This window comes from Oncorhynchus clarkii, chromosome 15 (genome assembly GCF_045791955.1).
Source record: "Oncorhynchus clarkii lewisi isolate Uvic-CL-2024 chromosome 15, UVic_Ocla_1.0, whole genome shotgun sequence".
NCBI lineage: Eukaryota > Metazoa > Chordata > Actinopteri > Salmoniformes > Salmonidae > Oncorhynchus > Oncorhynchus clarkii.
This window is the reverse complement of record NC_092161.1, coordinates 20,733,329-20,757,431: the sequence shown is the minus strand read 5'-3', so window position 1 is coordinate 20,757,431 and position 24,103 is coordinate 20,733,329. Positions and strand designations below refer to the sequence as shown.

The following is a 24,103-nucleotide window of genomic DNA, read 5'->3' as shown; positions in this document are numbered from 1 at the left end:
AATTAGACTCATTTTGGGTTAGGTTTTCTTAAATGTAGCACAACTGCCATTTTCTCTTGCTCTCTCTCTCATCAAAAAGAGAGGGAGAGGTGTTAACACGGTGGACATGTAATGACCTATAAAGATGAAAGCAGAGAAGAGGAATGGTAACCAGTGAATGTGTCGAAAGGGAGCAGTACAGGGGGAAGGGAGAAGGGAAAGGGTGAAAAAGAGGAGGAGGATTAGAAAGAGACTGGAGGAGGAGGAGGGGAGAAGGCTGGACACTGAACTTGTGCCTCCCGCAGAGGGGGAGTGTGACGGCTGGAGGGCGAGAAAGAGATGAGCTTGTGTTCCACAAAGACTCTCAGTCCATTGGAGGATATTCTGAGATTGAGTTGTGTGTCTCTCTCTCTCTGACTGGCTTCAAACAGCTGTGTTTATATACAAGATGCAGGCACCTCTCTCTCACATCTCTAGAGTTCACTCGCTCTTCTCTTCAGCTGGATGAAGAACTGAAAGGTAATCTGCCCTTTCCTCCTCTGAAATACACTCGTTGTGTGTGTGTGTGTGTGTGTTCTATTAATTGTTGTGAAGTGGAACATTAACATGGACTGTATGAGGTGTTAATGGTTACTTATTGTATTCACTAAGGTATTTCCATTGAACATTCGTTACTTTGGTTTATAACCAGTGGTTTTAGATTACGACTTCTTATCTTGCGTTTTGGTATTTGTATGAATGTTTGATTTTTGTCAGGGGCAGAGATATTTCAGAGCAATTTTTATTTATTTATTATATCTTCCCACCTGAAGGGGTTGTTCTAAATTCAATGTCTCTGAATTGACAGTAGTGGAACTGTAGCCACATTGTTCAGTCATTTTAGCAGATGCTCTTATCCAGAGCAATTAGAGTTAAGTGCCTTGCTCAAGGCATGGACATATTTCACTTAGTCAGCTCAGGGATTCGAACCAGCAACCTTTAGGTTACTGGCCCAATCGCTTAACTACTAGGCTACCACCCAGTCATCCTCTCCCTACAGTACATTACTTGCACCTTAGTTAGGAATATCTCTGTCCAAAACTCTTACTCATGAACTTGAATTTCTTTAGGTTACTTGAACTTGAATTTCTTTACAAAACCTCCTTCACATGACCTAAAGGGAAATGGCTGCCAAGAACTGTGTGTCTCTGTCATACATACCTTTACTGATCTCACACTTCTCTATTTGTGCATTATAAGGCTTCTTTAATTATGGGCTTTAACCAGATGTGTTTATTGATGTTTTGAAGACTGGAGATGAACCACTCTGTGGATCAACCAATGTGACTTTGTAGTGTGTCTACTATTGACTTTAGATTTTCCCCCTCAAGGCATAAGTGTTGAAAATTGAGTACTCAAATAATCATTCTGTTCTAGAAAAATAACATGGCCCTATATTCACAAAGTGTCTCAGAGTATGAGTGCTGATCTAGAATCAGTTTTTTAATTATTTTTTTTATCTTTAAGCTCATAAGATTAATGGACAGAGAGGAGTCAGAGGCCCTTATCCTAGATCAACACTGCTACTCTGAGACAGGTCCTGACCTTTTTATATTACCTTACTTGCCAGCATCATAGCAGGTGATCTAGCTAGATAAAATACCCTGATGTTCACAGGCAGTGTAGGGTGAAGATTTGTTGTGGTGCCGTCCACTGATGGGTGTAAATGGCTCGCCATCAGAAGGCATTGGAGGGTGAACAGAGGCCTTGTGTAGATGCCAATCACAGATCTGAATCCTTCCTTCAGCCTGTATGGCTGTGCCTCATAAAGCCAGATGCTTATCAAGAATAGATCTTGTTTTGAAATGAGGGATGAACAAGGAACACTCAGTCACACACACACACATATATATATATATATATATATATATATATATATATACACACACACACACACACGTCCCATTGATTGGGGGGAAAGTGTGCAGATGAGGTATAGCATCTGAACCTGCTCTTCAACAAGTACAGCATATTTCTACAGCATATTTCTACATATTTCTACAGCATATTTCTACATGTCAATAGACCAGCCCTACACCTGACACTCCCAATGCATTTTATTTCATTCTGCTCACATGGAATCCTAGCAAAATGGTTTGTGTGTGTGTTCTTTAAAATGTGTATGATATCTGCGTGAGGACACCTCTGTCATTAGGCCTACAATATATCAGTAGTGATAGAGGCTCAGTGTTCTAGCTGCTTAGCTAATACTTTGCCTTGGTGTGCTCTACAACCATCATACTAAGTACTCTTCCTGTAATGGAGAGCATAGGCCTATACTTTTGGCCATGCAGTGTATGTGGACACCCCTTCAAATGAGTGGATTCGGCTATTTCAGCCGTATAAAACCGAGCACACAGCCATGCAATCTCCATAGACAAACATTGCCAGTAGAATGGCCCACTGAAGAGTTCAGTGACTTTCAACATGGCAACGTCATAGGATGCCACCTTTCCATCAAGTCAGTCCGTCAAATTTCTTCCCTGCTTGTACAGCTACAAAGTAGTAGGCCACACAAGCTCACAGAACGGGACCGCCGAGTGCTTTCCTTTGGTTGAAACACTCACTGCCTCTCGACGCAACGTCAGCACAAGAATTGTTCGTCGGGAGCTTCATGAAATGGGTTTCCATGGCTGAGCAGCCGCACACAAGCCTAAGTTCACCATGCACAAAGTCAAGCGTCAGCTGAAGTGGTGTAAAGCTCGGGCCAATTGGACTCTGGAGCAGTGGCAATGCGTTCGCTGGAGTGATGTATCATACTTCAACATCTGTCAGTCTGACAGACGAATCTGGATTTGGCAGATGCCAGGAAAACGCTACCTGTCCCAATGCATAGTGCCAACTGTGAAGTTTGATGGAGGTCGAATAATGGTCTGAGGCTGTTTTTCATAGTTTGGGCTTAATGCTCCAGCATACAATGACGTTCTAGACAATTCCGTGCTTCCAACTTTGTGGCAACAGTATGGGGAAGACCCTTTTCCTGTTTCAGCATGACAATTCCCTCATGCACAAAGCAAGGTCCATACAGAAATGGTTTGTCGAGATCAGTGTGGAAGAACTTGCCTGGCCTGCACAGAGCCCTGACTTCAACCCCATCGAACACTTTCGGAAATCAGTGCCCGACTTCACTAAAGCTCTTGTGGCTGAATGGAAGCAAATCCCCGCAGCAATATTCCAACATCTAGTGGAAAGTCTTCCCAGAAGAGTGGAGGCTGTTTTAACAGCAAAGGGGGGACCAACTCCATATTATTGGCCATGATTTTAGTATGAGATGTTCAACGAGCAGTGTTTGCTATTCCTTGAAATCTCATGTGATAACATCATGTGTGTGAGGTAAAGGGGCACCCAGGGGAACAAAAGCCCATTAAAACAAAGTTCCTCTCTGAAAGCTCCATCCGGACCCCCAGCAAGCACCACTCTAATCAATAATATCTTCCTAAGTGAGGCCAGGGCCAGCTTTCTGGCGCACTCAAACACACGCACACGCACAATATTTGAGTACAAAACAAGCATGGGTAGTTTTCCCTGAACACTGATGTATTTGTGGCCCCTTGTGTTCTTGCAAACAACATTGTCCATTGTGCAGCAAAGTAACAAATATAATTTACATATTTTAATGAAATTGGGAAGGTTTTCCATGCTGACTAGATAGTAGGAAACAACTGAGAGCCCTGGGGAAGACCCCTTGAACCTCCTCGCCTCCTATTCATGTCCCTCCTCCAGTTGTGGAGGTGGAGATAAGGGTGTGTGCGTGTGTGTTTGACTGGCTGTCTGTGTGACACTGCCCTCAGTACTCTTCTACAGTCATTTCCCAATTATTATTTGGACCAGGAACCCCCTATCCCAGCATTGTCCTGGCTCATCAGATCAGACCCCACCAGACAGGGGACCAGCTATTCCGGGTAACAGGGCCGACAGGCCACATCAAGGTGCTGCTCTCCTGACCACTCATAACTCTGCCTCTGAAATGAAAGGGTCTGTGATGTGACCATGCTATAATTAGGGGGTTGTAATGAGAACCAGACTGTGACTAGAAGCAGACAGACCTGCGAATGGATTCCATATGATGTTTATGTCAAGGAGTGATCACACGTGTGCACACACAGCCTGCATGCTCGTACATGCAGGCACCCTGTTTTGTGTTCATACACAGGCTATAGGAACGCCATCCGCAACTTGCATTTCTCCTTTTGATTTTGATAGTGACTTGTGACTTGTGACAAGTGACTTGTACGGCAGGTAGCCTAGTGGTTAGAGCTTTGGGCCAGTAACTGAAAGGTTGGTGGATCGAATCCCCGAGCTAACAAGGTAAACAATCTGTCGTTCTGCCCCTGAACAAGGCAGTTAACCCACTGTTCCTCGGCCGTCATTGTAAATAAGAATAAGAACTGACTTGCCTAGTTAAATAAAGGTTCAATTAAAAACAATAAATAATTGATCATTGTGACAAGTGTGCTTATAAGATGGTGTAGGTACCGCTTTGTTTGAAGTGCATCTTAGGAAGGCTTCATAAAGCATTCATACATGTCATAACTGTGTGACATAATCATACATTTATTTGTTCATATTCATATTCATCCTTTATTTAGAGTTGGCTTAACTGTGAAAGACCGCTGGATAAAAAAATAATTTATTCACAATTTAATCTCTAAAGTGTTGGGAACTAATTTGTTTACATTCGTTCTAGTGAGCATTTCTCCTTTGCCAAGATAATCCATCCACCTGGCAGGTGTGGCATATCAAGAAGCTGATTAAACACCATGATCATTACACAGGTGCACCTTGTGTTTGTATTTGTATTTATTATGGATCCCCATTAGCCAAGGCAGCAGCTGTACAAGGCAAGGATGGGGGCAGAGCTGTTGCCAGGGTATTGAATGTTAATTTCTCTACCATAAGCCATCCTTTCAGAAAATTTGGCAGTACCTCCAACCGGCCTCACATCCGCAGACCACGTGTAACCACACCAGCCCAGAACCTCCACATCCAGCTTCTTCACCTGTGGTATAATCTGAGACCAGCCACCCGTACAGCTGATGAAACTGAGGAGTATTTCTGTCTGTAATAAAGCCCTTTTGTGGGGAAAAACTCATTCTGATTGGCGGGCCAGGCTCCCGAGTGGGTGTGTCTGGCTCCCCAGTGGGTGTGCCTGGCTCCTAAGTGGGTGGGCCTATGCCCTCCCAGGCCCACCCATGGCTGCGCCCCTGCCCAGTCATGTGAAATCCATAGATTAGGGCCTAATGAATTTATTTTAATTGACTGATTTCCTTATATGAACTATAACTGAGTAAAATCGTTGAAATTGTTGTATGTTGCATTTTATATCTTTGTTCCGTATAAATGGGTCACCAATACCAGCCTATTGACTAACTGACCTCCCCCTCATCTCCCTCCCCACCCCAGGAAGGTGCAGTACCAGGAGATAGGCCTACTGGGCAGGATGAGTTCCAGAGGTGCTAGGCCCTCTTCTCCCCCCAGCTCGCTGGAGCGCCCGGTGTCACAGGACTCCATGGAGGACTACTGGAGCGAGGTCAAGAACATCGAGGAGGATGGCGAGCAGGGCCACGAGGACCTGCTGGAGAGGGGCAGCATGGATGGTCTGTACCAACCAGGGTTGTATTCATTCAGGCATGCAACAGAAAAACCATAGAGGTAGATTTTGATCGATACTATATACTAATTTGTCTAAATTATTCTTCCTCCACATTCCAGAGGCTGAGCTTGAGGAGGCGTGGCTGCAGGAGGCGGGGCTGTCCACATTGGTGTCGGGGGAGTTGGGGGAGGGGCCTGCAGAGGCGCTGCTCTCCACGCTGACGCGCTCGCAGGCAGCCATGGTGAAGAAGCGTGTGGACAACTACACCCTGACCATGAGGAAGAGGAACAAGCAACCGGCCAGACACGTCCAAGACGTCTTCTCCACGCCAGATACATTGGTGGGTGCTTTGGGTTTACAGCAAGGGTGCTTTGAGTTAAGCACTCAGTAGTTGTGTTTATGGAGTTGGTCTCTATATTTCTGATTTGAAATCCTAACAGGAAACATGTTGACATGAAGTCTGTCTTATGTCTGGCCCTTGATAGGCTATGACTGGTGCTTCTGCCCCTTGGTGCCCCTATGGCCTAAATTCAATTAGATATAGAAACTTTGGTAATCTCACTTGTGCTACTGATCCTCTGGCAGAGCCAGACAAGCCTCTGTAACCTCAGTACATATCCAAATCCTGTGTGTCAGGGATGGGGGTCGGGCCACAAAAAAATCTGATCTCATCATGAGGGGCCGCAGTTACTTGCGGGTCAGCGTACCCACATACATTTTTTTTAGCTGACTTGGTTAATTGACTGACTATCAGTAGCTAGGTATCCATCCAATTTGCGACAGATTTTCATGTGAAAATTCAAGAATCTGCGTAAAACAATATGCACATTTTCCAACAGAGTGTTTCCATCAAACTGACTTTTTGTGGACAAAAGGCTTTACGTGATGACGTAGTACACATAGAAATAACTGAGGCCTAATGCAAGTTAAATGGGTTTCCATTGCATTTTCAACTCGACTGATGGTTTTGTCACAAAAACTGTCAAGCAAATGTGCCCACTTGAGCACACAGCCATACAATGTCCATATACAAACATTGGCAGTAGGTTGGCCTTACTGAAGAGCTCAGTGACTTTCAACGTGACACCGTCATAGGATACCGCCTTTCCAACAAGTCAGTTTGTCAAATTTCTGCCCGGCTAGAGCTGACCCGGTCAACTGTAAGTGCTGTTATTGTGAAGTGAAACTAAGAGCAACATCAGCTCAGCCGTGAAGTGCTAGGCCACACAAGCTCACAGAACGGGACCGCCAAGTGCTGAAGCGCGTAGCGTGTAAAAATCGCCTGTCCTCGGTTGCAACACTCACTACCGAGTTCCAAACGGTCTCTGGAAGCAACGTCAGCACAACAACTGTTCGTCGGGAGCTTAATGAATTATGCTTCACCATCTGGCAGTCCGACGGACGAATCTGGGTTTGGCGGATGCCAGGAGAACGCTACCTGCCCGAATGCATAGTGCCAACTTTAAAGTTTACTGGAGGAGGAATAATGGTCTGGGGCTGTTCTTCATGGTTTGGGCTAGGCCCCTTAGTTCCAGTGAAGGGAAATCTTAACACTACAGCATAAAATGAAATGGTTTGTCGAGGTCATTGTGGAAGAACTTGACTGGCCTCCACATTCACCCAACCTCAACCCAATTGAGATGGTGTGGGATGATTTGGACTGCAGCGTGAAGAAAAAGCAGACAACAAGTGCTCAGCATATGTGGGAACTCCTTCAAGACTGTTGGAAAAGCATTCCAGGTGAAGCTGGTTGAGAGAATACCAAGATTGTGCAAAGCTGTCAAGGCAAAGGCTTGCTACTGTAAACACTTTTTTGGTTACTACATGATTCCATATGTGTTTTTTCATAGTTTTGATGTCTTCACTATTATTCTACAATGTAGAAAATTGTAAAAAATAAAAAAAGCCCTGAATGAGTAGGTGTGTCCAAACTTTTGACTGGTACTGTATATCATTTTATTTGGGGGGGATGGATCCAAGGCCCTTCAAAGGGGGCCACCAGTTGTCCAGTTGGCTAGAGTAAGGAGACGTGCTTCAGTAGACGTGCTTCAGACACTCAGGTGTGTTACCAACCAGTATTTAAACACCAACCCAGTTGGTATGGGCCAGAACCATTATCAGATGAGAGGGGGTGGACAGTGGAAACACAATGTTCTCATGCTTGCCCAACCCTATAAAGCAGCTCTCGGCAGATAGCTGCCTCTTTCTCGGAAATAGAACTGGACCCCTGACTGACTGTTAGCTGCAATCTGGATGAGCAACAGGCAAGAGAAGAGTGACGGGGAAGTCCCATACTGTTTTCAGATAGCAGCGTACCGCATGCACTGCTTTAGATCCAAGGACATCAAATAGCATAGCAGCATTGTAAAATGTTCTATAGAAGGGTTGGTGGTATACCAGGTAGCAAGCCCACAGAGTTGTCATGGGAATTTGGAACAAATATCCAGACTCCACCCTGAGTAGCTAGCTGCTATGGCTATTAAAGGCTGTTTTGTGGCTATGAAGTCTTGATCGAGATTAAGATATTTACAGCATGAATGAATGGGGAGGGGTGTAACTAATAAAGCGCCCACGCCGAAGAGTGCCACAAGTGCCCCTGTCAGCACTGCTGTGTGGCGGTGGCAGTAGTCTCAAGGATGAGTCACAGATCTGGCAGGGGGCACAGGATTCTGAGTCATACGCACCCCTCAGTTCCAGCTAGGATGACAGCTGATTCCAGGGCACAGAGAAAGCCTTCACCCTACTCCAGCTAGAATACTGTCTTACTGGCAGGCTTCACAGACCACAGTTGATTTTTTATTTTTTTGTATGATTAAGGAAATGGATTTAGGCCCCAAGGACATGGAGTCTGGATCCATTAACAGGCCATTCAGTCTAAATGAGGATGGATTAAAGACCATGGCCAGTTTTGTCGGGAATCTGATAGTGGAAGATGGTGGCGTCTCTTTTTGTGTTTGGTTGGTGGAGTGTAATATTACAGCTAATGTAGTTATTTTAATTGCTTACCATTTGAATTCATACGTAATGTATTTAGGCAAATGTTAGTATTTTGGTGACTATGAACTCAAGCTCTTTCTCAGACTTGTGAAATGCAATTTTATGTACATGAAACAGTATAAAGGCAACATTTCTATATCCTAGTGCTGCTGACTGGGGTTTGGTCCATGCTCTTTTCGCTGACTAGGAGGTGTACAACAAAACAAAACAGCTGTCTCTGTTGAGCGTTCCATTGATACCCACTCTCCTCTCTCCCCAATGTCAGCAAATGTACTGCAGAGCCATATGGTAGTAAGTGCATTGGAACGAAACAGCCATATCCCTCATTGCTGTTCACACATCTGTGACTGATGAGATGGTCAGCTGAACACAATGATAGTGTTAATTCAGTTCACTGCAATGCCTGGTATCGTTTAAAAGAAAATTGACTCATTTCACCATTGTCAAATGCTGAAGCAGGATTCATATTTTCATGCGTCCCACTTCAAAAGCTAATGTTTAGTTGTTGATAATATTTACTTTGTGAAACAAACTCCACACACACCGAAATGAGCATAAATGATGATCATGTATGTCCCCTATCCTTTTAGTTGGTTGATCCCATACCGCCTGTGTCCCCCAAGTCACCCAATGGACATATGGCTTCCAGATGCATCCACCGGACGTCTTCAAGAGGTGAGTCTATAGTCTCTCAATATGTTACCACCATTTAATGTCCCCTATTAGTTTGGTTAGATTTGGTCGGCTGACGCAACCGACTGTGAGGCTACCACTCCAGTGGGTTGAATCAATGTTGTTTCCATGCTATTTCAACCTAATTGTGTCAGCGTGATTGGAAAACACATTGGACTGTGACCAAGTTGTCAACATAGATAATTTCCATCTGGTTGGTTGGACTGATGTCTTTGCATAGGGGAATATACTGGTGATGTGCCCATCATTCTGACTGTGTGTATGTTCCAGTGCGGCCTGCTTTTCCCAGCTTCTCCCCGGTGGAGAGACGTGTTTCAGAGTGCCCTCCCTCTCAGGATACCTCTGACACCCTGTCTTTCGAAGTGCCTTACTCCGAGGGCGTCACTGCCCACCGCAGGGACCGCCAGGGGGACTGCCAGGACTGCCAACGCATCCGCAGAGATGACCCCGACCTGCCAGTGAGTTTCACCTCTGACCTTTTGGAACTCCAAAAGGCGTTTAAAAACAAATTAATGCAGTAGAAAATGAGAGAGCGACAGACATATGGAAGGGATTGTACAGGACAAAAAGTGTCAGAGCGGGGATTTGAACCCCAGCTGTAGGTGGCTGTGTGTGGTCTGGTCTGGAGGCATCCATGTTAACCAATGGCCGACCTCTGGCAACTTGTTTGAATATATCAAATGTGTTGATGATCGAGACTTTTTCTTATGCATGACCATGGTCTTGTCTTCTGTCTTGTATAGACATTTCAGCTGCCTAGGCCTAAACTAGGCCTCACCCACATCCAAGATCTGTCTTGTGCGGACATGAAGAAGATCGGCTACATCTCTCTGATTGAACTGACCACGTTCTACGACTGCCTGGGCATTGAGCTCAAACGCAACCGAGCAGCACGCAGCAAGGCCAGAGGTGGGTGTTTAACTGGGTCATGTTCATGAGGCAACAAACGAAAGAAACCCCACATAAACAGGGCGGGACTACCTGGAAAATAAACCATTTTGTTTTATGTTGCAAGATGTTTTAAGACATTTTCAGTTGCGTGCCCTAATGAACACAACCTTGGTGTTTCACATCCTATTTTTACATAGACACGTCATTGGGGTTTTGAACTCTCTCTTTTTTCCCTCCCCTCCACAGAAAGTGGTATATTTGGAGTTCCCCTGACCACTCTACTGGAGAACGACCAGAAGAAATTCCCCGGGTCCAAGGTTCCTCTCGTCTTCAGAAAGGTACTGTACCTGATTGGTTCTATTTGTATTGGTAAAGCCCCCCTTACTTCTACTTTGAAACCACAAGTGTTTCTCCCCTCTGGTTATAGGAATATAGTTATAGAAATTATACTGGGGGGAAATCCCTGCTTATTCCCCAATGGAAAATTATATGGGGTTATTGTGCGTTGCCAGTTCTCCTATACTTCTATTAAATATTACCCTTAAAACTTCTACTAACACTTTGAATGTTGTACCTATCAGTTTTCCTATTAACAATCACCCATATTACAAACTTATTTAATTTAAAACTTCACATTTCTCTAGTAGGGCCCAATAGGTTATTTATCGTAATGAACAATATCAGAAAACGTCCAGAGTACGTGGTCAATATTTTTTTTTATTTTTTTTATTTATTTTTTATTTTTATTTTTTTTTTTACCTTTATTTAACCAGGGAAGTCAGTTAAGAACAAATTCTTATTTTCAATGACGGCCTGGGAACAGTGGGTTAACTGCCTGTTCAGGGGCAGAACGACAGATTTGTACCTTGTCAGCTCGGGGGTTTGAACTCGCAACCTTCCGGTTACTAGTCCAACGCTCTAACCACTAGGCTACCCTGCCGCCCCATATTGTCGTATCGATATACATTTTTGGTTTATCGTCCCAGCTCTACTCTCCCCCTCTAACCCGTAGTATACTGACCCTCATCCCTTCCATCATGCTTTTCCTACTGAAGCAACCCTTTCCCAGGACCCATCACATCACTCCCTGACTCCTCCTCCTCAGCTGGCCATCACTGCTTTGTGTTAACGTAATATGTGTCAGGGGATGCCCACACACAGAATGCTCCCTCCAAGAGCCTCTCCTGTTTCACTATCAGTACTAGAGTCAGCCTTGTTAAGTGTTGCTTTCACACATCCTCACAAAGACATTCCGAAGAGACTAAATGTCAGACATCCACCATATACTCCTTTTAAACCTACTGAGTAGGAGAGGAGAGGGGAGGGAGGAGAGTCAAGTGATGAACTATAAGCTATATATACTGTTATTTTCATTTGTGTTGTCATGTCAGCTAGGGATGGATGTTAGTTATTGTCCATTTCTATCATAGAATATGTTATCTCTGATATGAAATATGCCTGGGATGTTATATGCAGTGACTTCAGAAAGTATTCACACCCCTTGACTTTTTCCATATTTTGTTGTGTTACAGCCTGAATTTAAAATTGATTAAGTTGAGATTGTCACTGGCCTACACACAATGCCCCATAATGTCAAATTTGAATTATGTTTTTAGAAATGTTTACAAATTTAATAAGAAATGATAAGCTGAAATGTCTTAGATGTAATAGAATATGTTAGCTATTATAGCTCACATATGTTAGAAATATATCTGGGACTGTATATAAGGAGCTGTACTGAAAATAACATCTGACTGTTTAGAGTCCCAGCAGCTGCCAGTCAGTCAGCCAGTGGCACGGACCTAACCTTGGCATAGCTGAGGATTAAGGCACAAATAACCCTGTTACCAGCAGTCAAATTCCAGTCTATGCAGAATTTGCCTAAAATAAGTCACATTGACTGTCTAGGCTGACTACAATTACAGGCCACGTATAGTAAATGACCAGAGTATTGGGTATCAAGGTGATGTTTTATGGATTTGGTAGATGAGTGGCTTCTGGAAGGGAATTATAGGACTTTTCTTTGAAACAATTGTTCACTGATATATCAGTGTTGGTTTATCTTTTGCAGACCTGGAAAGTGGTTTCTGGAGGAGGACTTGATGAACAAGGTCAAACCATTGCTTCAGAATGCAGATTTTGTGTGGTCTAGTAAACAGATAGTTAGCCTTTGGGATCCAAAGCTTGTCATAAAATACAATTGTTGGGTTGCCTTACTCTCTCATATCTGTCATATTGCAAAAATGATCAAGTGTTGGTACCTTTCAAGGGAAATTGATCAGTCGTCACTAAGAGGCAGGAAACAGGAGGGTTGTGTCTTTCTTCTGGAGTGGACCAGGTGTGTGTGAGATGGCGGGTCTGATAGCGTTAACCTCAGGTTGCTGACATCTTTCTGTAGAGACGAGATGACTGAAGTCTCCAGTCCAGGTGTGAATCATGTTCAATAGAGCAAAACAAGTTTGGCGGTGGAGAACAAACATCAAGGCCCAGCAACCGAATCTGTGGGCGCTTTTATCTCTAGTTGTAAATATGAATTGAATGCTGTTTTGTTAGTGGTTTGAAGAGCTCCTTGTAAAAAAAAAAAAAAAGTTTGCACAAAAAGGACTTCCCTGTCTGTGAAAACCAGGAAGAGGAAACGAATGCAGTCAGATTTGGTTGATTTTGTTTTCAGGTGAGAGTCGAGTTCACATCCCTCTTGGTTTGTTAAACTTGTGGTTTATAAAATGTGTATGCTTGTGTTTGCAGCTCTTGTCCAAGCTGGAGCAGACAGGACTACAAACAGAGGGGATTCTCAGAGTACCAGGGTCTGCATCCAGAGTAAAGGTAAGCCCCTCTCCCCTTTCCACTAATAAAACTGGAGCTTTTCATACTTTAGCTGTCAATCACAAATCATAGAGCTATCTTGTTCTGTGTAACTCTAGCTTATGTCTACCACTGTAAAAACATTTCACTGAAGGGAAAGATATGTTTGTTCTTTGATTTATTGCTGTACTTGATCCCATCTTATATTATCCTACTGGGTACCCTCCTTTTCATCATTAGATCAAGCAGACTGAAGAGGGGATGTACCCCCCCACTCCCCTCCATTTTGATTTGTTAGGTACCATGGCAGGTCACTCCTCTACACACACTTGACATCTCAACTAGAGGAAGCTAGTGGGTATTTAGGTTCCCCAAACACACATGGTGATGGTTAGAGATGTGATTTGTTTTTATGGAGGGGTCAAAGGTGACCGTGGAGTTGAGATTAACCACAGGAGGAACCATTGTGGAGATAATGTGTATATTTTTGTTTTGGTGTTGGTATTTGCAGCATCTGCGCCAGGAGCTGGAGCAGAAGTTCTATGAGGAGCGGTTTGACTGGGAGCAGGTGAGGCACAATGACGCAGCGGGTCTGCTGAAGATGTTCATCAGAGAGCTGCCTTATCCTCTGCTCACGCTCCAGCACTTACCGGCCTTCGCCGCTGCACAGAGTGAGTGCACACATGTAGGCCTGCACGCTTACCGTTAAGTGGATACGTAATACAGTGCATTTGGAAAGTATTCAGACCCCTTGACTTTTTCCACGTTCTGTTACATTACAGCTTTATTCTAAAATTGATGAAATTGTTTTTTGTCCTCTTCAATCTACACACAATACCCCGTAATGACAAAGCAAAAACAGGTTTTTGAAGTGTTAGCAAATTAATATACATTTTTGGTTGATATTTCACATTTACATAAGTATTCAGACCCTTTACTCAGTGCTTTGTTGAAGCACCTTTGGCAGCGATTACAGCCTCAAGTCTTCTTTGGTATGATGCTACCATCTTGGCACACCTGTATTTGGGGAGTTGCTCCCATTCTTCTCTGCAGATCCTCTCAAGCTCTGCCAGGTTGGATGGGGAGTGTCGCTGCACAGCTATTTTCAGATCTCTCCAGAGATGTTTGAACGGGTTCAAGTCCGGGCTCTGGCTGGCCCACTCAAGAACATTCAGAGACTTGTCCCGAAGCCACTCCTGCGTTTTCTTGGCTGTGTGCTTAGGGTCGTTGTCCTGTTGGAAGGGGAACCTTCGCCCCAGTCTGAGGTCTTGAGTGCTCTGGAGCAGGTTTTCATCAAGGATCTCTCTGTACTTTGCTCCGTTCATCTTTCCCTCGATCCTGACTAGTCTCCCAGTCCCTGCTGCTGAAAAACATCCCCACAGCATGATGCTGCTTCACTGTAGGGATTTTGCCAGGTTTCCTCCAGACTACAATTTCAGGCCAAAGAGTTCAGTCTTGGTTTCATCAGACAAGATAATCTTGTTTCTCATGGTCAGACTTTCTAGGTGCCTTTTGGCAAACTAACCGGGCTGTCATTTGCCTTTTACTGAGGAGTGGCTTCCATCTGGCCACTCTACCATAAAGGCCTGATTGGTAGAGTGCTGCAGAGAAGGTTGGACTTCTGGAAGGTTCTCCCATCTCCACAGAGGAACTCTGGAGCTCTGTCAAAGTGACCATCAGGTTCTTGGTCACCTCTCTGACCAAGGCCCTTCTCCCCCGATTGCTCAGTTTGGCCAGGCAGCCAGCTCTAGGAAGAGTCTTGGTGGTTCCAAACTTCTTCCATCTAAGAAGTATGGAGGCCACTGTGTTCTTGGGGACCTTCAATGCTGCAGAAATGTTTTGGTACCCTTCCCCAGATCTGGGCCTTGACACAATCCTGTCTCAGACCTCTACAGACGAATCCTTTGACCTAATGGCTTGGTTTTTGTGGGACCTTATATAGACTGGTGTTTGCCTTTCCAAATCATGTCCAATCAATTGAATTTACCACAGGTGGACTCCAATCAAATTGTAGAAACATCTCAAGGATGATGAATGGAAACAGGATGCACCTGAGCTCAATTTTGAGTCTCATAGTAAAGGGTCTTAATACTTATGGAAATAAGGTATTTATGTTTTTAATACATTAGCAAACATTTCTAAAAACCTGTTTTTGCTTTGTCATTATGGGTTATTGTGTGTAGATTGATGAGGAACATGTTTTATTTAATCCATTTTAGAATAAGGCTGTAACGTAACAAAATGTGGAAAATGCGAAGGGGTCTGAATACTTTCTGAATGCACTGTACATATATTAAAATAGCTCTCTGACACCCTTATCTCTACTGACCTGTAAGCAGAGACTAATTATTCAGTCCTTCATACTATATATCACCATCGCTAGCATTGTTTACAGCACATGTAAAATGCACTACATGACCAAAAATATGTGGACACTTACTCGTCGAACATTCCAAAATCATGGGCATTAATATGGATTTGGTCCCGCCTTTGCTGCTATAACAGCAGCAAGTCTTTCCACTAGATGTTGGAACATTGCTGCGGGCACTTGCTTCCATTCAGCTACAAGAGTATTAGTGAGGTCAGGCAGTGATGTTGGGCGATTAGGCCTGGCTCGCAGTCAGCATTCCAATTCATCCCAAAGGTGTCCGATGGGGTTGAGATCAGGGCTCTGTGCAGGCCAGTCAAGTTCTTCCACACTCATCTCGACAAACCATTTCTGTATGGACCTCGCTTTGGAACTAAGGGGCATTGTCATGCTGAAACAGGAAAGGGCCTTCCCCAAACTGTTGCCATAAAGTTGAAATTACAGAATTGTCTAGAATGTTATTGTATGCTATAGCGTTAAGATTTCACTTCATTGGAACTAAGGGACCAAGCCCAAACAGCCCTAGACCATTATTCCTCCTCCACCAAACCTTTGAGTTGGCACTATGCATTCAGACAGGTAGCGTTCTACTGGCATCCGCCAAACCCATATTAGTCTGCCGGACTGTCAGATGGTGAAGCATGATTTATCACTCCAGAGAACTGGTTTCCACTGCTCCAGAGTCCAATGGCTGCGAGCTTTACACCACTCCAGCTGATGCTTGGCATTGTGCATGGTGATTTTAGGCTTGTGTGTGGCTGCTCGACCATGGAAACCTATTTCATGAAGCTCCCGACGAATAATGATTATGCTGACGTTGCTTCCAGAGGCAGATTGGAACTTCTTAGTGAGTGTTGCAAGCGAGGACAGACAATTTTTACGCTCTTCAACACTTGCCGGTCCCATTCTGTGAGCTTGTGTGGCTTACCACTTTGCAGATGAGCCGTTGTTGCTCCTAGACATTTCCACTTCACAATAACAGCACTTACATTTGACAGGGGCAGCTCTAGCAGGGCAGACATTTGACAAACTGACTTGTAAAGGTGGCATCCTATGATGCTGCCACGTTGAAAGTCACTGAGCTCTTCAGTAAGGCCGTTCTACTGCCAGTGAGTCCCTATGGAGATTGCATGGCGGTGTGCTTGATTTTATACACCTGTCGCTTGTGGCTGAAATAGCCAAATCCACTAATTTGAAGGGGTGTCCATATACTTTTGTATATGTTGCTTGTCATTTATGATTCATTTCCAATTTTTCTCTTAAATGTACTCTTAACTATGTCAATAACAGTCAACAACACTTCCACCAGTTGGTAAAGTGAGTGTGTTTGCAGAGATATCAGTGTATTTTCCCCTCTGTCCCTCCTCAGGTGTCTCCTCTCCCAGACACCAGATCCAGGCCCTGCACCTCCTCATCATGCTGCTCCCTGAGCCCAATAGAGACACACTCAAGGTGAGCATGATCTTTGACTAATGCCCCTAAAGATCAGGGTTCACATCCTTTGTAGCTATCCCAAGACTCATGATCATGGACTGAGAGACTACACTTTCAACTGTGACCTCACAACCCTATACACAAACACACACCTATCCCACATATCCAGTCCTAAAATAGCTCAAATAAGTGCAGGGGCTAAGAGTTTATTTTCAATTGGGCAACTGTGTCCAACTATGCATTCCTACGACTCATAAGCCAATAGTCACAACCATGAGTGACTAACATTCCATTCTAAGGGGCGGTTGCCTTCGTAACATGTAAACAACCATGAAGTGTTGCTCAAGCCTCAGTCAAGGCATAATATGATGACTTAACTTGGCACACTTGAAGTGAACTTGAAGAGTAACAACTATGTTTAAGTATCGTCCCATGAATGGGTTATTGTATGAAGTTTAGATAAGAGGTTTTTGAAGGTGTGAAGGGAAAACGGGTGACAATCCTCTGACGTCCTCGCTTCCTGAGTGGACAGTATATAAAATGACGTGTGTAGGATAAGATATGAGAATGTGTTTCACACACATTTTGGATCAGTAGGCCAGAGTTACCCAGTGATTGTGCCAGTGCAAAGGTTGAACCTGTTTTCTTGAAGGAATAAATCCGAAGAGCACACACACACACACACACACACACACACACACACACACACAGACCCAGTCTAACCCCTCTGTGCCCCTCTAGGCCCTGTTGGAGTTCCTGAGGAAGGTGGTAGCCTATGAAGAGAAGAACAGGATGAGTCTGTGGAACGTGTCCATGATCGTGGCTCCCAACCTCTTCACCTACCGGGGCAAGAACGCCAAGCAGGAGGAGATGCAGGCGGCAGCTGGGGCGGCCCACCTCGTACGGCTACTCATCACATACCAAGAACTGCTCTGGACCGTGAGTTTGCAACACACGCGTACACACGTTCCTTGAACACATAGAGATTGGATACGTTCACACACGACACATTCACTACCCCCAAGCATATCTCATCAACAGTCATCTGGCCTCATCAGGACAGACCAGGGTGCTATTCAACTACAGTAGGACTGCAATTTCCCAAATTGGTGGTTGAAAGATTACGTCTATACTGCTCCAGCATAGCATCTGCAATTTTAAGACTTCCAATACAACTTCTGTAATTTTGCTTAACAAAAACCTCACTTTCAGTAATTCAAGACAATTCATTTTTTATGTAGACCTTGAGCCTGGTTAAACAAGACTGAAAGCTGAGCTCACCATTGTTTTACTGGGGGGAAAAGTTTTTATGACGAAAACCCATGAGGGAAGTGATCCAGGCACGTTGTATGAAAAACGCAAAGAGACAAAGAGCAGCTTGACCCACATCTGGGGACTGCTGCCTGACCTATTAGAATGCAATGCATAGTACAATGCATAGAATGTAATGCCACTACAGCCCAAATCACCAAGCCCCCGGGCAGACGGGGAGAAAGTGAAGAGAGAGAGGGAGGATAGAGAGATTAATAGGTGTATTGTTCTCTCCTCAGGTGCCCTGCTTTCTCATCTCCCACGTGAGGAAGTTGAATGAGGCTAGCAAGAAGCCGCCCAGCTCAGAGAAGACCAAAAGGAAGCTGCTAATGATGAGGAAGAGGAACGCTGAGAAGACTGAAAGGAGCGAGGTAATGATTACTGACTTTATGGACTCTAAACTACTTTAACCCCAACTTGAAATGGTCAATTAGATTTATTCTCAATGTTAGTTTGACTTGACAACAATATCATAGGCTATTGGGTGTATGCTTGCTCCAGACAGTACCTAATTGGATGTGGTCGCCAGTACCTTTCAGCATGAGGTTTCTCATGTAATGGGACTTGAATTGAAGTTGGGTCTTTTCTTTGTCCACAGTTGACTGACCTCCGAGAAGGGGTCATCAGGGTTCACGCCCCACTACAAGCTAAGATCTCCATGGCGATCCAGTTGGACAACGAGACCAAGGCCAAAGATGTGATGGCGCGCTTCGATTATGAGAACGGGTCAGTGGAGGAAAAGTGATGATTACTTATTTCTTCAATGCCTCTGTTGATGTTGGTAATGTATACTATAGGGATGTCTGGGTTTATTAAAATCATTATCTTTTTTTTTATCTCGCAGTCGTGGCACCAGAAGCACTAGCCAGAGGCCAGTACAGTATTTGTTTGAGGTCGGAGGAAACATAGGTATGTATGATTACATCAAATTATTTTCAATCAGATTATTGTAATTTCTGTCTTCTTTAATCGAACTAAAACAATAACTTTTATCTCTAGGCGAGCGCTGCTTGGACCCTGAGACTCACCTACTAGACGTGTACCATGTGAATCCGCACTGTGAATGGCTTTTAAAACCCACGACCACATGAGAACTGAGGACTCACTCACTCAACACAGTCAGCAAACTGAACCACTGCCCTCTTGTGGCCGTCTTGGTGAACTGAGCATGCATGGAGGCCTTGTTGACTGTAGGTTCAGTTAAGGTTTTATCCCAAACTATGGACCACTAAAAAGAGCGAGAGCTGGAAGAGGAACTATGGAGAGAGACATTCTCCTCCTGAAGGAAGGACTCAACATAGGCCATGTTTGTGGGATTGAACCTTATAACAAACTACTAAATAGGACAGAAGCACTATACTCTGACTAGCTGGGTTCTGGATGGAAGTATTTGGAGGTGGGACAGCTTTGTGAAGACATGCCCCACATACGTGACTGACGACATCCCATTGCTTGCCATTTGAATTTTTTTGTGCCAGATATTCACCTCCTGGGTCGTTCCACCAATTCAGTGCCTTTTGAGGACAGTAACTTATTTTACACTACCATTTCACTATTAGATGTTCAATGTTTCTTTTTGAAAAATGTTTTTTAAAAGGAATAGTCTCACCACATTAAAACGAGTGTTCAGTTTACGTAACAGGATTGACCTTAAAATGAGGGACAGACTAATCACATTAAATAATAATCTTCAGAAATGACTTTGTCAAAGCAACAAAATAGCACGGTTTTACAAGGATGGTGAAAAGTTGGGGTTAAGTTGCTTAAAATCTTCTGAAAATCAGAGGGTGCAAGGAGGGACACTAGCCAGTCTTTATTTATATAAAACATCTGATTTATTGAATTTTCCATGTGGTCTATATCAAAGGGCACTTCATTTAATAAAACAGGGTTTTAAAATTCAATATTGTTGCACAATTTCTACAAAAAATATGAAAAGGATGCAAAAGGAACTCTTCGTGGAACGACCCTCCTACAGAGGCCATGGACACAATAACAGACAATGTGTACCACTTCATGCAAGACCCAGTTAACATTTACTTGCTATATTTATACCACACATTTATCCTGCTTATTGTATTATTACACATTCTCCATATAACTTTTTTATCATTTATAAGAGCAGAATGTTGATTGCAAAACTATTGGAAGTGAGGAGATTCAGAAGACTAGCAGTTTGGGTTGTTGAGTTCATGATGGTGAGGGACAAGTGGAGATGGGAGAGACCTGATACTGAATACAGACATTGGCTCTGTCTGAAACTTTGTTTCATGGTTTCCTGTCCTGCTGACCGCTGATTGGTGTCTAGAACTGATCAGGACAAGGCAGGTGAAAACAACATAGTGGAAACCTATCCAGTCCTTTCACCTGCTAGTGGTCATCGAGGACATGAGATAAGGAGAGGAAGCGGTTTCAGAGTACTGAGACGCAGGCCCACATCGGAACTGTGACCATCGATTCAGGCCATTGTTCAGCCCACCTTCTTTGCTTTTTGGATTTGCATGTTGAGCACTAATATAAAAAGGTCCAGAACTCAAACATCTCCCTCCTGACACATCTCCCCACCCCAATGGACTGTGAATGTTGTACCTGTGACTTGTAGAAAACAATGTACACACTACACTAGGACTTAACAACTCTTTCAACCAATCCTGTATGTCCAGTCTACATAAGAGACATGCATTACTAATGAACTAAACTGACTTTGCATGCCTGGAGAGTGCTTACAATACTTTAATGAAGGAAAGGAGAAAAGGCATAGAGTGGCCATAAAAAAAGGCCCTTCATAGCAGTGTTAGCCTGGCTTCCAAACTGATTATTACATTTCACCATGGTTTCTTTCCAAACGATGGTAAGAGCAGTGTTCAGTCTGGTTTAACCAGGCTAGCCCTCGCTTGCTTATGAACTTGTGAATAATGTTTACTTGCAGGGCGTGTATGTTTTAGCCCAATCAACCTCTCTCCACTTTATTTTACTCTGTGGTCTTAGTAGTTCAATGTTTGCCTGTGCCTTGGTTGTCAGCCTGTGGTTTTTGTTGTTTAAGTATTCTGTGCTTCCAAATGAACCTGTAGCAATTGTGTCAACAAGACAAAGGTCGTAATGTTGATTTGACTTTGCGCAGGACTTTTTAAAATTATTTATCCTTCCAAAGCCAGTGTGTAAACATTTTTTGTAAATGACTGCACCATATACTCTTACTATGTGTGTATTTTCTGTATATAGAATACTGATTTAGCATTTTTTTATTTGCATTTATTTTATGAATATTATTTGACCACTGTTGACAGTTTTGGCCAAGTGGCACAATGTATCTGACACAGTAACAACTGAACATAACGTCAAGTTAAAAATGGACTTGTCTTTCTCTCTTGCCAGAACTGTGTTGTGAAATATGTTAGGAAAAAAATCAGCTCAGTTTCTCCCCCAAAATAGCACGAACACTAAATTCAGAACATTATTCTGCAGGTACTCCTGGGAAACTATGCAGAAAGACAAACAGACATGGTATAGAACGGATAACATCAGAAGGATGACAGCTTTGGAAGCAGCTTTGACAAGTGTGTTATGCACTGCATAATATGTGGGCAGGCCTATAGTAATAGAGCCTACAGATCAACTATGACTTTGATATACTATGATATTGATATTTTTAAAAGTATTTTATTAGCAAATATTAATTTTCTAGAACATTGCATAAAAAAACTAAGACATTCTATTGTCCAATTAATTTGGGGGAGTCAAAATGCACAAAAGAACATGAACACCAACACAGAAAATGAGTTGATAAAAAAAAAACATTTTCACATTGACCAAACATTACTTCAATCTTTCTTTACAAAACATTACAAATGGAAGTCATTTCAAAGGTCAAATTTCAATGGTCAAATCACAGGGTCATAGCGTTAGATATGGAATGGTTTGGTATGGCTGGTAAAGTTCTGGTATGGTTGTGGTATGGTTGTGGCAAGGTTATGTGGCGGTGCTAGGGCAGGAGTGGGGTGACACTCCTTGGAGGGTGAAGGCAGTACTGAAGTCCAGGATGTTGGTCATGTGACCCTTGATCAAGCGGATGTTACGCATACAACCACGGAACGGCATTCTGGATGTCAGGCAGTTCTGTTTCACGCCGACTGTAAACAAAAAGAGAGAGAGAGGTCAATACATGGGTGCTAACAAATTCATTTACTTGATACTGGAATTGATCAACATCAAAGCAAAGGGGTGACAAAGGCCCAGTCCAGTGAAGTGTCTTGCATTTAGGGTATAGGGGCTGTTTGTGGAAAGAGACTGAAGGTTTTATAGAGGGGGAACGTACCAGGGAAGCCTCCCACGTAGACCGGGTCCTTGGTCTCAGCCGAGGTGGACTGGGGGTGGGGGTTGTCGGTGAGCACCGTGACTCCGTCCACGGTCAGACTCAGAGCGTTCTTGGTCTTCTTTGCCAGCAGGGTGTGCCAGAGACCGTCACACAGCCACCAGCCAAGCCGCGAAGTGGCCGACACCCGCCCGGCACCGTTGTTCACGTGGAACACCGCCTGTCCGTTGGCTAGCTCCAGCCCGATGGCGTCCACCTTGGCGCTGCTGACCCCAAGGAGGACTCCATCTGACACTGTGCTGCGGAACTCCAGAGACACCTCCATATCTGAGCCCACTTTGTACCCATTCTTTACTGCAGGGGACAAACCATAACGAACCAGTTTACATCACTATGTCACACAGTCAAGGGCGACACATTAAGGCACTCCCATTCATGTTTTAAAACAGTTAAATGTAGCTATGCATTGAGCTTGTTAAAATGATCTCATCCTAAGCATTATTCCGGTTGAAAATCTATCAGAAAGGATGTGGAAATGTAGACTTTTTAAATATAGTTGGCAGAAAAATTTAAATGGCTTTTTTTGTGTTTTTCGCTTCACAAAGACTTGAAGTATGGAGTTTATGGGCGTTAGTACTCACTCAGAGCAGCGTATCCGCTCCCATTGAAGAAGGTCCCATCCTGGGCTGCGGTGAAGCAGTGCGCAGTGGATTGTTCAGACACTGGACTCTGGGTGTTCAACTTAACACTGTTCAGCAACACCTTCTGGATGCAGCCTGCCAAACTATGGGTCACCTGCATGAGGGAATATAAATATTAACATTTGGGGTTGTGGATAAACATTTACTCAGCAGAAAATGTACCACCTGCTTTCAACACAAACAATTATATAAAAACTATATTTCAGCATGAATAGCAAGTACACTGACTATACCAAACATTAGGAATACCTTGCTAATATTGAGTTGCAACCCCTTAGCCCTCAGAACAGCCTCAATTTGTTGGGGCATGGACTGTACAGTCATGGCCAAAAGTTTGACACAAATATTAATTTTCACAAAGTCTGCTGCCTCAGTTTGTATGATGGCAATTTGCATATACTCCAGAATGTTATGAAGAGTGATCAGATTAATTGCAATTAATTGCAAAGTCCCTCTCTGCCATGCAAATGAACTGAATCTCCCAAAAACATTTCCGCTGCATTTAAACCCTGCCACAAAAGGACCAGCTGACATCATGTTAGTGATTCTCTCGTTAACACAGGTGTGAGCGTTGACGAGGACAAGGCTGGAGATCACTCTGTCATGCTGATTGAGTTGAAAGCTTCAAAAGGAGGGTGGTGGTTGGAATCATTTTTCTTCTTCTGTCAACCATGGTTACCTGCAAGGAAACGCGTGCCGTCATCATTGCTTTGCACAAAAAGGTCTTCACAGGCAAGGATATTGCTGCCAGTAAGATTGCACCTAAATCAACCATTTATCGGATCATCAAGAACTTCAAGGAGAGCGGTTCAATTGTTGTGAAGAAGACTTCAGGGCGTCCAAGAAAGTCCAACAAGCGCCAGGACTGTCTCCTAAAGTTGATTCAGCTGCAGGATCGGGGCACCACCAGTACAGAGCTTGCTCAGGAATGGCAGCAGGCAGGTGTGAGTGCATCTGCACGCACAGTGAGGCGAAGACTTTTG

At 43.8% G+C, this 24,103-nt stretch overlaps 2 protein-coding genes across 3 annotated transcripts in view; one reads left to right on the top strand and one right to left on the bottom strand.

Moving 5' to 3' along the window:
- The window catches only part of LOC139367030 (rho GTPase-activating protein 18-like), a 53,077-nt gene extending 31,257 nt beyond the window's left edge, over window positions 1-21,820 (top strand). The window contains exons 1-15 of one of the 2 annotated variants that reach the window (XM_071104934.1): window positions 289-498; window positions 5,422-5,615; window positions 5,731-5,951; window positions 9,199-9,283; window positions 9,572-9,759; window positions 10,045-10,210; window positions 10,439-10,530; window positions 12,938-13,015; window positions 13,506-13,665; window positions 16,732-16,814; window positions 17,538-17,735; window positions 18,347-18,478; window positions 18,706-18,833; window positions 18,952-19,016; window positions 19,107-21,820. In XM_071104934.1, the coding sequence (XP_070961035.1) occupies window positions 5,459-5,615; window positions 5,731-5,951; window positions 9,199-9,283; window positions 9,572-9,759; window positions 10,045-10,210; window positions 10,439-10,530; window positions 12,938-13,015; window positions 13,506-13,665; window positions 16,732-16,814; window positions 17,538-17,735; window positions 18,347-18,478; window positions 18,706-18,833; window positions 18,952-19,016; window positions 19,107-19,198 (1,845 nt within the window). In that variant the 5' untranslated portion in view covers window positions 289-498; window positions 5,422-5,458 and the 3' untranslated portion in view covers window positions 19,199-21,820. Of the gene's footprint in view, window positions 1-288; window positions 499-5,421; window positions 5,616-5,730; window positions 5,952-9,198; window positions 9,284-9,571; window positions 9,760-10,044; window positions 10,211-10,438; window positions 10,531-12,937; window positions 13,016-13,505; window positions 13,666-16,731; window positions 16,815-17,537; window positions 17,736-18,346; window positions 18,479-18,705; window positions 18,834-18,951; window positions 19,017-19,106 lie in introns of those variants that run through there. The other variant, XM_071104933.1, reaches the window with a different exon arrangement.
- A 70-nt stretch (window positions 21,821-21,890) lies between these two features.
- Window positions 21,891-24,103, bottom strand: part of LOC139367029 (laminin subunit alpha-1-like) — a 66,554-nt gene continuing 64,341 nt past the window's right edge. Inside the window, exons 55-57 of the mRNA XM_071104932.1 lie at window positions 23,061-23,214; window positions 22,423-22,773; window positions 21,891-22,237 (exon numbers count right to left, since the gene is read on the bottom strand). Of these exons, the coding sequence (XP_070961033.1) occupies window positions 22,077-22,237; window positions 22,423-22,773; window positions 23,061-23,214 (666 nt within the window). The 3' untranslated portion in view covers window positions 21,891-22,076. The remainder of the gene's footprint in view (window positions 22,238-22,422; window positions 22,774-23,060; window positions 23,215-24,103) is intronic.